Here is a 12,730-nt window from a genome sequence, read left to right on the forward strand (position 1 = left end):
AATCTTGATGCGAATGGCGTTGGTTACACATCACGTTCAAGTGACAGGTGCAATTTCTTCGCATTCTCCCAATAATTCTTACTGTCTCAAATGGCAGTAAGAATCCAGTCGATTCTTCTATTGACAGAGTAATTTTTTTCCCAGAGAATGAGAATAAAACATGCCCCGGGCCCCTTCACAGAAGTTGTCCCTCGATTTTTTCTTTGAGGAGAAGGCGGCAAATTCCTGACTAATCCTTCCCTAAGACAGCCTCAACAGCCACTCTACTCAGCTCTTCAGTCACTCTCAGCGTCCTACTGCAATCGCAGAAATAGCGCTGACGCTAGTCAAAACAGCTCATTTATCAATCCAGCACCGACAACCTCATGCGAAAATACCAAGAGTGATGGAAATCACGGCAACTTCCGAATGTCTGCCTGCAAAACCTTAAAATTCAACCAATGAGTTATGAGGCTCGATGGAATTCCCTTGAAACAAGCGTCCAACAGCTCTGTAAAAACGCAAAAGTTGCGAATTTCGAAAGTTTGCGAAAGTTTCTAGAAGACTATTATTACAGAAAAAGTATAGTTACTGGGGATGGTGTAACCGTTTTCCTCACTCATAAATCTGTGGCAAACAATCAAACAAACAACAAACAATGAAAAATCAGTCCAACCCCCTTGACTTCAAGAAGACTAAAATTGTAAATTTGAGGAAACAATGGTGAAATTACAATTGTAGCGTTTTCTGTTAGTGTGCCTACGAGGTTTTTTTAGATGGAACCTTTCTTAGCCTTTATTTCCGCATTTCGACCATCTTCAGACGCCTAAATAGAAAGGTTCATTGAAGAAATCTTACGCTTTTCCTAAAATGAAACACTACTCTGGGTCAGCGTTTCGATAATTGTCCAGAGTAGTGAGTAGGTGGTAATAGGGGAAGCGTATACAAATCTGATTGCTACCTGCCTGTGGTGGCTCTGCTTTAAAGGCATCACTCCACGAATCTGAGGTGGTACGGATTTCAGGTGGAGTATTCGTATACGGGATAGTAGACAATGAAGAGGTGGATGATTCCGTCCATTTCTTCCTAATTGCCGTAAAAACGGCCCGGAAGATACGGATTCGGGCGTTCTGGCGCACTATTTTCCACATGGAGTTCGATTGGAGCACGCCAGCCTTGTGCACGTGCGCATCTTTCGGGCCGTTTTTTACGGCAATTAGGAAGAAATGGACGGAATCACCCTTCTCTCAATAATCTACGATCCCGTATACGAATACTCCAACGGAAATCCGTACCACTCTAGATTCGTGGTATGCTGCCTTTAACCAAACGCAATCAGTGTAAGGATTGGGAACGTACGAGCTATATAACATGCACTGTTGCATGGCGAAAGATTCCCATACATTGCAAAATGTGCTGTAGCGTCCAGCACATCGCTGTCCGGGACTGAGCTGTCTCGAGAGGACTGCGGACTGCTGTCGCGAGGCCTTCGGGTCGCGTTATCCGCGCCAAAGCTCACAACCTGAAAGGTTAACTGCCTGAGGAGAGCATGGAGCATCTTTGGCAGCAACCAGTGAACAGGTAGGTAGTTAAGAATGTAATAAAGGTAGGTCACAGAACGTTAGAAGTGGCAAGAACTTATTCGTTACGCTGCTCGATGCTTGTCGATGACAAATGAGTTCCTGCCAATTATACTTATTTGTATTCTATAATTGTCTGATATTGTCCATAGATCAAATACTGCATTATCGCTGGTGATCCTACAAAGCAATACCCATTCATTGGCACATTGGGCAGCGACAAATGCGTGCTACAAGCGACCGCGTACATCCGGTGGAACACTACGTAGGGTTAATTTCAATGTCAATGGATATAGCTTCCGTTTTCACTACCTTGAACGATTATCGAAACAGTGATCTAGGGTATTGTGGTACCTGATGGAGTGAACGTAAGATTGTTCCAATCAGCCTCTATTTATGCCTATTTACGTCGAAAAAGCGGAAAGCTTAGGCTGATCAATGAATCCATCCAAATACTTCGTAGGCACGCTAATAGAAGACCTAGTCAGAACGTTTTGAACTGCAATAGTAGATTTCTGGTATAATCCAGAAATAAGGTTGAAGGCAATATCACATAATCTTCACTGAGTTTTTGATTCACCGCCGCTTCTCGGATCAACACAACTACCAGAGGTCATGTGTAACCTAGGTCCGAGTCAGAAAATCGTCGCTATCGCATGGGTCAATATAGGTACCAGCGTAGATATGGTTGGGTCAAAATGAACTGAAGTTGGGCGCAGCTACAAAGCGTTGCAGCGGAGGTAGCGATTGCGCTCGAAGCGGGATCCTCGCCAGTTGCGGTAGTCTGTAGAGATATGTAAGTGAAGATTCCACGACCACAGTCGCCAGTCGTCAACCGCGCACTCGCTGTCGTTTGCACAACACTTCGGTTCGTTTTAACCCCACTATATTTAATAACACAAATATATGGTGAAATACATGCTGAAAACATAGTAGACAGCGTCTTTGTATCACAAACTCACCTGAACATGCATCCACGTCTCCAGAATGGTTCTTCGAAATGAGTGGCCCATAATTTCTTGGTCAGAGCTTCTCCTTTCAATAGTTTACTACCTTTGGTCCGATCATTCACCGTATCGTCATGTTTCAGTAAAGAACCGAATATTGCCGTGCAGTCCCGTAAATAGCTGTGAGGATGTACCTAAAAGGTTTCTTTTTTTCTATATTCAAAATCGTTATTTATTTCCCACTTCACTTAAATGAATATTTACCCAATACAATTTAAAGAAATGTCAGCACTACACTCAAGAAAGAAAAGAAACTAATCTTCGGAAGCGGAGACGGGTTTTTAGAACTAGAAAAAATTGTTTTATTCAATAAAACAATTTTCGATGTAGCGAAAAAAATTCAACAGCTGAAAACATCCATCTCACCAGCTTCATTTTGTTATGCTCCACTTCAAAACCATATCAAAGCTGGAAGAATGAATATGAAATACTTCAGATATATTCTTAAGCGTGCGATCCCTCAAATTCTATGTACGTGGTCCTGACTTATAGAAAACAGGAGTAACCTCCTTCATTTCATGATTAAAATAAGGAGAAATTTCTTAGCACTATTTTCAGCAGAAAAAAGGTGGTTAAAGAGAATGCATTTTCTTAAATCTCACAATGGAAAAACTTGATTTGAACAGAAGTTCAAGAGATGAAAAATCTGATTTATTCCTTTTCATTCCATTTGATTTTTTTATGTTGATACGATTTTTATATTAACGATATCGTAAAGAGGAAAATTATTCTATCCGAAATCAACGCCATTTAATGAGAACTTTGCAGTGGAAAACATTATCAGCACGCAAAGTCTTAGTATTTCAACCTGTAGATCAATTTCAGATCATTGTATTATCCGGAACAAAATCACTAATTTTTTGACGACAGGGCCGCGCAACAGTGAGTCGCACACTTTTCAACGCCTATTTTCTCACGATTCCCTATTTTTTAAAGTTTCCCACATTTAATGCATTCACTATTTATTATAATTACTTCCTTGTTCAAATACAGCGCGTTAAAGTCGATTGGCGCTGGAAAACGCAAAGAAGCGCTAGCATCAATGGGTTAAGGATATCGCTTTGAAAATAGAAAGAAGTCTTTCTTAGAGTTGTCATCTTTATTTGTTACCGTTTCCGACTAATTCATCAACAATCTTTTCCCTCAAATTCCTGCGTTCTCCGCGTTATTCCGAAAACAACACTTCCGATAATAACTTAATCTTGTAAAGTGGAATGTGACATGCGGCAGTCGTTGACGCATCACAAGTACACACACTGCTATGCATTATCGAAAGCTTGGAATGTTGTTTAAGAAGTGTCGGATTTCCACAGCCGCTGCGGACGAAAAAAAAACCCACGTTAACGACAATGAGATCTAAGCGTGTGTGTGGCCGGCAGAGTTCACAAAGTCATAGGATGCGGACAACAACATGCGTTTTTGAGGCCGCGTACAAGGAGCATACAAAATTCTTCGAGAAAAAAACATTATAACAAAAATAACCTATGTAATTAATTCTAGAAAAAGTATTCTAATAATATTAATGATGCAGTAGTTAGAAAATACTACTATTATCAGATTTAAAAAAATTAAATTAAAGTCTTGAATATTACTATCAATATTATTAATTATAATAATAACTATCAATTATATTAATATTACTATCAAATATTATTAATACAGAAGGAAAAATCACGGTGTCACGTGATTACAAAAACGACATCGTTAACCATAAGGATGTATAAGATAAATGGAGACTCTTGGTTTTTATTTTTCTACTACTACTTTTTTTTTACTTTTACTTTTTTCCCATGAAGCCATATCTTATGTAAGTAAAGGAGAAAGCGTATGTGATACAAGCAACAGGTCTGAACGTTTAATTAAACGAGTAGTTTTGAGGACGACCTCAACGTATCTTCATAAAATTATGAGTACCTTCCTTTTTGTACACAACGAAAAAAACAACTCGATTAAGTCACAGCTCAGGAAGAAACCACTGTACATTTGCTCAGTTATTAGAGCCAAACTGTAGTTACAGTTATTATTACGGAATTTCTTAGAATTTTCTCAAATTTTATCCATGGGATTGTGTATGGAAATTGCGTTTTTTCAATTCCACTGGATTTCTGTGCCGCACAATGGAAGTTATGGTTTCTATGTCAAATAACAGAATTATAAAAGTAGAATAACCCCAAAAAAGTATGTTACTAAATATAAGATATTAGATAATTAATATTTAATTTAATAATTGATACTAGATATATTAGATATTAGATAATTAGATAGAACAATCAAATTCTGAGCGAGCTTGGTTAGTATCCCTAAAAATCAACTCTAGGAAAACGTGAAAAGTATTCTTCCATCAGGAAATCTGGAGTAAAACGTTTAGACTAGTCCCAGTAAAACAAAAAAAAAATTGTCCTCAATGCGTCTGCGCCAATCTCCCTGTAACTTTCTAAGTCAGCCCAAAAAAAAGCATTGTGCAGAAAAAAACTGAATACTGTTTCAAAAACTCACCTGATGTGTATGCCAGACGATATCGAAATCATAGCAAGGAGTGAGAAATTGATCCGAATATGTTTGTTTCAGTAGTAGGAATTGTATATATCGTTTCACCGCTTCGGTGAGAAATTTCGTCGAGGTGTAATGAGGCAGTGAGACCTAAAAATAGTCAATGTCTCCATATATTATAATATTTATTAGTATTTATTTATTAGTCTATTATTTTTCGCACAATTAATAATTCAATGTCATATTAATGCTGATGATTCCACCAATTCCATCTCATAATGTGATATCTCTACTTTTTTTAGTTTACCAGAATCAAAAAATTATAATTGAATGTGAAAAAAAAATCTAAAAATTAAATCAAATTAGAAATAAGAAGTTGTTTTGAATTGTGAAGTACATTTACAACTGGGACCTATAACAGATGTTAAGCAAAATATAGCAAGACAAAGATTCCAAGCAATCTCCTCAGCGTTCTTTTTTTCTTGAGTTCCCCCTAATTTTCCACTTCACTCTTCCACCTAAGAAAACTGGAAAAGAAATAGAAATGTCTGTTTTCCAAAGACCACATATCCATCAACCGAGATCGAAATCACTTTCGGTCCGCTTTGATCCCAGGAATCCTGCAAAGTGATCATTTTGTTTACGTAAACACTGACTGCGGTCCTCCTATTCTCCGTTCCTGACAGCTTTTATCACGTGATCTCAGTCATTGGAAGAAATGTTTTTAACAAATTTCGGCAAACACAAAAATTGGCAGTGTTAATTTTTTTTTTTTAGCAAAAAATCAATACTGGCAGATTATTGGTTGTAAACGCTATATTGGACAGCGAAATCACCACTGCCACTTTTATTCGAGGATCGGTCTCGAAGTGTTCTGCGACGGAAAAAGAAACATTTTCATTAAATATGTTTTGTTAGCATCATTAACAAATTCAGCAACGAATGCAGCTGAGAAAACTTATCATTGCAGTGGCACACAGCACGAAAATTATCGTAAAATTTGAAAAGTCAAATGAGAAGAAAGTATGAGAATGAAATGAAGTTCACATCTACTTAACAATGAGCATTAGATCGGTACACAATTTTTCAAAAAATAACTACTCCGGAAAAATTTATCATTCACAGCCGTACTAACGAAGCAGATAAGTCAGTTAGGATAAGAAAAACCAGAACTCATCAACAATGTCTACCAGTAAAAATAATACGCGAATCTTGTTAAGCAATCGACCAAAAACAAAAAAATCTTAAAAAATAAAAAAGTCACCAGTTAATTCAGTCAAAAAAAAGTGCAATTAAAATCCTGAAACAGATTAGTAGCATCTACATAACCTGCTTCTCAGAAAGATGGCCAACTTGGTCGCTCATGCGAAAAAAAACACAAACTTGTTCAAAAAAAATCTACATTTTTAAATTTGAAAAGCTCAACTAAAATTGAGATCCTCCGAGAAAAAAACATCAGAGATTCCGCTAAATTACAGTACGAATAATGTAACTCGTCACATTATCATTCTCCAGTGGCCGGGGTAGGAATCTGTGAAGATTTTATGTAGCGCTAAACGAATGAACTATAGATGCGTGCGAGAAAATCGTCCACGAAAACGATCCCCAGGTCATTACGGGCATATTTTGCGAGATTTTCGGAATCTCTTCAATGAACAACTCTTGGATTTCCACGCCGTTTCGATTTTTCATTTACTTTTTGGTGCTTCGACTATCCCACGTCAGAAATAACTGCACTTCCTTCATAGGAAACTGTCCTCAAAAAATGGTTTTTACACTTATTATATGTTAAGACATACACCTTGTTATCCTTAATGTGGGTAAGCTTAATCAACTTTTGATATGGTCCTAATATTTGAAAAAATTCACATCATCTGTTAATCACGCCTAAAGGCACGAGTTCACTTATTAATTCTCTAAGCACTAAGCAAATATCGATTTAGATAGATTTTAAGTTACATTGATATAGTTATATAAGTTATATTAATAATAAGAGGCCACTTAGACTACTTTTATGGATGCTTCTATGGATCATTTACATGGAATTATTTTGAGTTATTAATTATTAAATGATTAATAATTATGAATAAATAATAATTACTAAATTATGAATAATTATTAAATCATTGAATATATCAAATTTAATAAAATAACATGTCAATATAATAAACATATACATATATATATATATATATATATATATATATAATCAGTAGATTTTGAGGGGTACGGAATCCTCAGTGAAAGCGTAGAATTTGGATAGCAGATTACTGAACCCAGCACAGTTCCGCCCATCTTTCCTTAATCGTCATTTTAAAAAACCGCGTGGGAACCGCTTTAGTTCCTACGGGGAACGTTAGAACGCTCCTCTATTTAAGCGTTCTGGTCTCTCCAGCAACCTTTTCATAGGTTTCACTTGAATAGGCAGTCGAGGAGAAGTCACTGGCTTTCGACCGCTGCGCAACTGGATGCGGCACGTGCACAAGTGAGAGTTGCAAGGTAACGTTGCAACTGAAATCGTCGTGAAAACAGAGTCTTTCACGCCGTTTTCTTTTCTACTACGATTAGGGAAAGATAACCGGAATCACCTCTGATCCCGCCATGTAAGTACGACCCCGTATAGAGTTTGTCCATACCGAAAAATCCATACCACTTCGGATTCGTGGGGTGATGCCTTTAAAATGCAGAATTCTGTTTTTCCGGCGCAACTGAAGCGTTTATTGAAACCGTTGCCCTTTGCCAGCGTGCAAAATTAATTGGAAGAATATTGGCATGAGGCTTGCTGCAATTTCAACAAAGATTCAGGATAGCAGAGCAATCCCTCCTCCTGCTGCGCTGTGGCTGTTAGTTCAGCCGTAAACCAGATTAGCATCAACTTGTCGACTTATTCTTCACTTTTACGGCTCTGTTCAATGCGATTCAATGGGAACGTCTTCCTATTAAAAAAGATGGTAATTCTGGCTACGATTCAGCTAAAAAACCTTTAAAAAAAACCTATTAGAAGAGTGAAAATTCCAGCCAGGTGAAGGGAGTCTAACTCGTGAAATGCGGCTCAAGTGATGTGGATCCCTCAGCCAAGCGTCCAAAAGTGAACGGGATCGGAGCAGCGGCTCCAACTATCACAGCTATAGTTCCACCTTCTTTGGATCTTGGTATAATGACTGCAGTTTCTCGATTATCAATGTGGAGAAAGAGGAAAGATTGCTATAACGTTAAATCTTACTACACCTATACCCTTAAACCCTATAACCTAACTAAGCACAACAATTTGGGTTCTTCTGGTCTTCTCGTTCGGATGTAGTATCTTATGAGATGATGACTTGTTCTGGATGTGGGCTTTAAGAGGATATGTTACAAATGTTCGAACTTCCCATGGTTTGACGAAAGCGACGATAACGAAACGTTAGCCGAGGAATGAAGAGCATTAACAATCTCGTCACTAGCTCCAATGATTGATAATCTACTACCTTCTTCTCTATTTTCTTACGTCCTCCGTCACGCATTCTCCCTCGACGTTCGCAGTCAACTGCGCGCGAAAAGCGACAAAAGTGAGCGGGCACAACATACGAGAAAACACCATCCGAAAATGTAATATTCATGTGAGAGACTCTGTTACTCGGCGAGCGGAACAAGAAGGACACATGAGCCGATCAGCAGCAAACAATTACATATACACGATTCCTTTCAGCGACATTTATTGGAGAGACTTGGAATAGGGAGGAAAGAGACGTGGATTGGAGGGCAAACATCACCCCACCACTTGGGGAAACTGAACATAAGAAAATCCTATTTCTTAAAGTAAAAGAAAAACCGTTCCCCAAACTGCCCTAAAAGCGATTAACTACGCTTAAAGAAGAAAAGAAAAAAGAAGAAGGAAAAAAGAGAGGCTATAGCACATGACCTCATCAAACAATTACAAAAATTTGCATCTCACTCATCTAACCCCGTTCTCCAACCATAACACCAAAAACTAACGTCCCACTGTAACCTTCTCCTAGAATCAAAAATTCGCTCCTGAAAGAGGTCTTGGCACACGAAACCTGAAAAAGTGTAGTTGGAGAAGGAGGCACTCAACCGCGATCTTATTTCCGGAAGCTCTATCTTCCTTTTTTCTTTCAGTAGCTTTGGACTACATGTCATAGATCCTCAAAGACTAATGCTTAGAAAAACAGGGCCCGACTAACTTAGTTATTCACTTCCAGAAACACGCGCGCGGTTGAGTGCCCTCCAACGACAGTTTACACAGCACCCTTATCAAAAATGTAGCTTTCGTTTTGCATATTCCTTCTTTTTTTGCTAAGAAAAAAACCTGTACAGATGTAGGTCTCGCAACGATATATTTCAAGGGAGAGTGCATGCTACAAATAGATCAACTGAACGAACTCGTACATATTTCAATAGAAAATTGCAAAAACAATTCTCTAGGCAGACAATTATTAGAAGCAAACATTGCATAGCATTGAAATAGCATAACTAATGACGACGAGAGCTAGTACACACGTACTTTGAGGAAGAAAAAAAAAAGATGCAAAAAAAAAACCTGCAAAATATCCAATAACCGTCGCACTTTCACAAAAATGCCTGACGAAACGTATTAACGTCTATTCACTCACTTGATAATTAAAATTTCGTTGACGTTGTACTGCGGCTGCTATGTCATAGCCACATGTTGATTTGTAGGAAGGTGATGCAGCAGGTGAAGCGAGAAAATCGTACGGTTCTGGGCTGCAGTACGTGTCCCACGCTCGTACCGATGACTCGTACCTTAAGCAGAATATGACCACGGTCTTTTTTCTCTTCTTCCGTCCTTTTTTAACAAGGAGAAGAACTTTTCGCGCAACATTAGACTTCTTCAGTGGTTAACACATAAAATGATGAAACTTAAAGGAGCAGCATATCAGAAAAAATGTGACGGTGCTGGGATCTCTCCAAGAATAGATAGATAGGGCTATTGGTGTAGTTTTTGAGAATGAGTGTGATCGCGCCCAATCCCCCTTAGCAATCCGCTGAAACGCGTGTGAAACAACATTGTGTGATCGCGTCTCCTCAACGATACAACTTATTACGGGTGACAATTGCAGTCCGCAACGCCTCCTTTCAACTGTGCAGCTTCTGAAGTTTATTTCCGTTATATTAGGAGAATTAACGAATATGGAGTTGCGCACGTTTCATTGTGCAATAAGGTGCATCGTTGGTGAGACGGGATCACACAGCCCTGTTTCACACGCCTTTTCCTGGATTCTTGGGCCTAGTTGAGCGTAATTACGCCCATATTCCTAAACTACATCCCTAACTGATCATTCCTGGAGAGAGCCTAACTTCTTCAATTTTCCGAAACGATGCTCTCAATTTTAAAAAAATATTATCAGCACTTTTTCCGAGCAAAATAAAGTATCTATAAAAATCCTGCTTCTCCGCCTAACTTCGCATGACCTTTTGATGTGTATCCTATAATTTGATAGTAAAAGAAAACTGAAAACGAAAATCACCTTTTCTGAATCTCGTCCGACGATAGTAATTTGTGATCGATGACCTTCCCGCATAACTTTTCGCAATCCTGTAATAATGATCCATTCCGAGTCAAAAATCCACACTAATTACCCCTTCGGCCAAAGTGTTGCAGAAACGCACGTTCTCTCATTTATTCATCAACGCTACTTTCTCTTTTTTTCCTCCTTTTTCTTTCGGAGAAGAAAACGAAAGCGTTGTGTTCGCTGATGGCGCCAGCAATCTATCATTTGGTCGCCAGCCTGTCACGTAGTGTTGGTTGGCTGGATAACGTTGTGCTCTTGAATTAGAGAAAAGTTGGGATTTCGTAGAAAAAGCAACCAAGCACGTTCCCTGATCCCACAGTCGAATGTGCAGTGGACTAAGAACTGCCGTAATTGATACTATAAGTGCGCGTAGATCTTCAAAACAACAGCTCAACCGCACTATCTTTTCCGTACTTTATCCGCTGTGTAACATGCATGGTTCTACTTTGCTACGCTTCTAAAAATAGTCTAAACAGCAACTCTGACGTGGCCCGCATTAGATGTTTAGAAATTCCTCTTCAGCATCCGAAAATCGCAACAAAAAATTTTGTAAACTATGCATTTCTTCTGGAGAAAAATCTAAATGGGCGGCCAATTTTCAAAACACTCAGCAAATTCGAACGAATTCTGCATAAAGTTTACATATTTTTGGTCCATTTTTGGTCCAACGGGTTCAAAATCCCCACTGTAAAAAGTATTGTTCTAGATTTTATTAGTTAAATCTCTTCCCTGCGTAAATTCTCCCCTACATTCCTTATGTTATGCTTGTTGTTCGTTACGTTTCGGTGACCTAAACTTCAACGATAACGCTATAGGCAAAGCTCGTTTTGCCGGAGATTATTAGGCACTACTGAATCCTAGCAGAGATGTTTTTCGTAGCTGCAAGACGTCGCAGATATCGACTTTCCTAATTTTCGCCAAAAATCCGATTATTTCTCTTCTAAATTCCACTTATTTTCCCACCGACCACCCACTAAGAATCCAAGGACAAGTACAAGTAGAATGAGGACAGCATGGAAATTGCGAACAGAGTTATAGATCTAAATGAAATTTCAATTTTTTTTGTTTTAATTCATTATATTTTACTTTTCCCGACTATGATAGTCCAGAAATAAACCACATAAACATTGGGAACCACTTATGGATATCAATGAAATGACGAAAGATTTTCGAATTTTCTTCTCCCTTAAATAGTCACCAAGACTGATTGTAAACTGACTTAGTGTAAACAAGAGTACAATTTTCTGGATCGGACTGAACACCTAAAATTCTTATGTTGAAAGAAAGGATGAAATTTCACCACATTCATTAAGATAATAAATGAGTCTCATAAAGTGGATGTTTGTGAAAATACGACAATTATTTTCGATCTTTAATCAGTAAGAAATCAAAACATGAAAAATATTACAAAGAAAATATTGCCACTACGTAATCTTTCACTTACTTACGTATTTGACCTTACCTCACTATTGATGTTTTTATTTATATCAGCATGCAATTTTTCGCAACCTTATAACGAGAATGGTTAATCTGGCGCCAAAAACTATTCGATCCAAAACAAATTCTTTTCCCCTTAGAAAATTTCTGAAAAAAAAAAACGCTAACCATCAATCATTTGTTTACGTTCTTCAAAAATTTTTCCTCCTAAATAACGTGAAATTTGCAGGGAAAAAGAGGAGGTAACGTCTAGCGAAATCCTAGTTCATCTTGAAGAAACACATTTAACAGACAATGAATTACTTGTGAAAGCAGTATCGTAGTAAAGAAGCTCTTTACATTCGAATGAATGCTACAATCCCTTCCTCAAAGAATAGGCGCATAAAGATAAATGCGCCTATTCTTTGAAGAATTTTATGGAGCGCTTTCGTTCTCCGATGAAATACGATACTCAGAAAATTTTATGCTCCGAAGACAATGGAGTTCCGTAGGCGAAAGGAAAACTAAAATGGAAGCGTTGTGCTGGAATCGAGAAGCACAACAGAGCAATGTATGCTGTTGTTAGATTTGTAATCTAAAGATTTAGAAACAAGAACGGAAATGTGAAGTGTGATTTGAGAAGTAAAATCCAGAATTTTTCTTCATCTTCAGGTTCCAAATATCATAAATACTGTCAACTCAGAAATTTTCTATAAAATTACAT

At 38.0% G+C, this 12,730-nt stretch overlaps 1 protein-coding gene across 2 annotated transcripts in view; it reads right to left on the minus strand.

Annotated features, from left to right (window-relative positions):
• The window catches only part of RB195_004987 (uncharacterized protein), a gene marked incomplete at both ends in the record, with an annotated part of 32,251 nt that overhangs the window by 9,133 nt on the left and 10,388 nt on the right, over positions 1–12,730 (minus strand). The window contains 4 exons of one of the 2 annotated variants that reach the window (XM_064177242.1): positions 2,522–2,700; positions 5,063–5,206; positions 9,670–9,820; positions 10,546–10,613. In XM_064177242.1, the coding sequence (XP_064034368.1) occupies positions 2,522–2,700; positions 5,063–5,206; positions 9,670–9,820; positions 10,546–10,613 (542 nt within the window). The remainder of the gene's footprint in view (positions 1–2,521; positions 2,701–5,062; positions 5,207–9,669; positions 9,821–10,545; positions 10,614–12,730) is intronic. The other variant, XM_064177243.1, reaches the window with a different exon arrangement.

The sequence above is a fragment of the Necator americanus genome, chromosome I (genome assembly GCF_031761385.1).
Source record: "Necator americanus strain Aroian chromosome I, whole genome shotgun sequence".
In the NCBI taxonomy this organism is placed as follows: domain Eukaryota; kingdom Metazoa; phylum Nematoda; class Chromadorea; order Rhabditida; family Ancylostomatidae; genus Necator; species Necator americanus.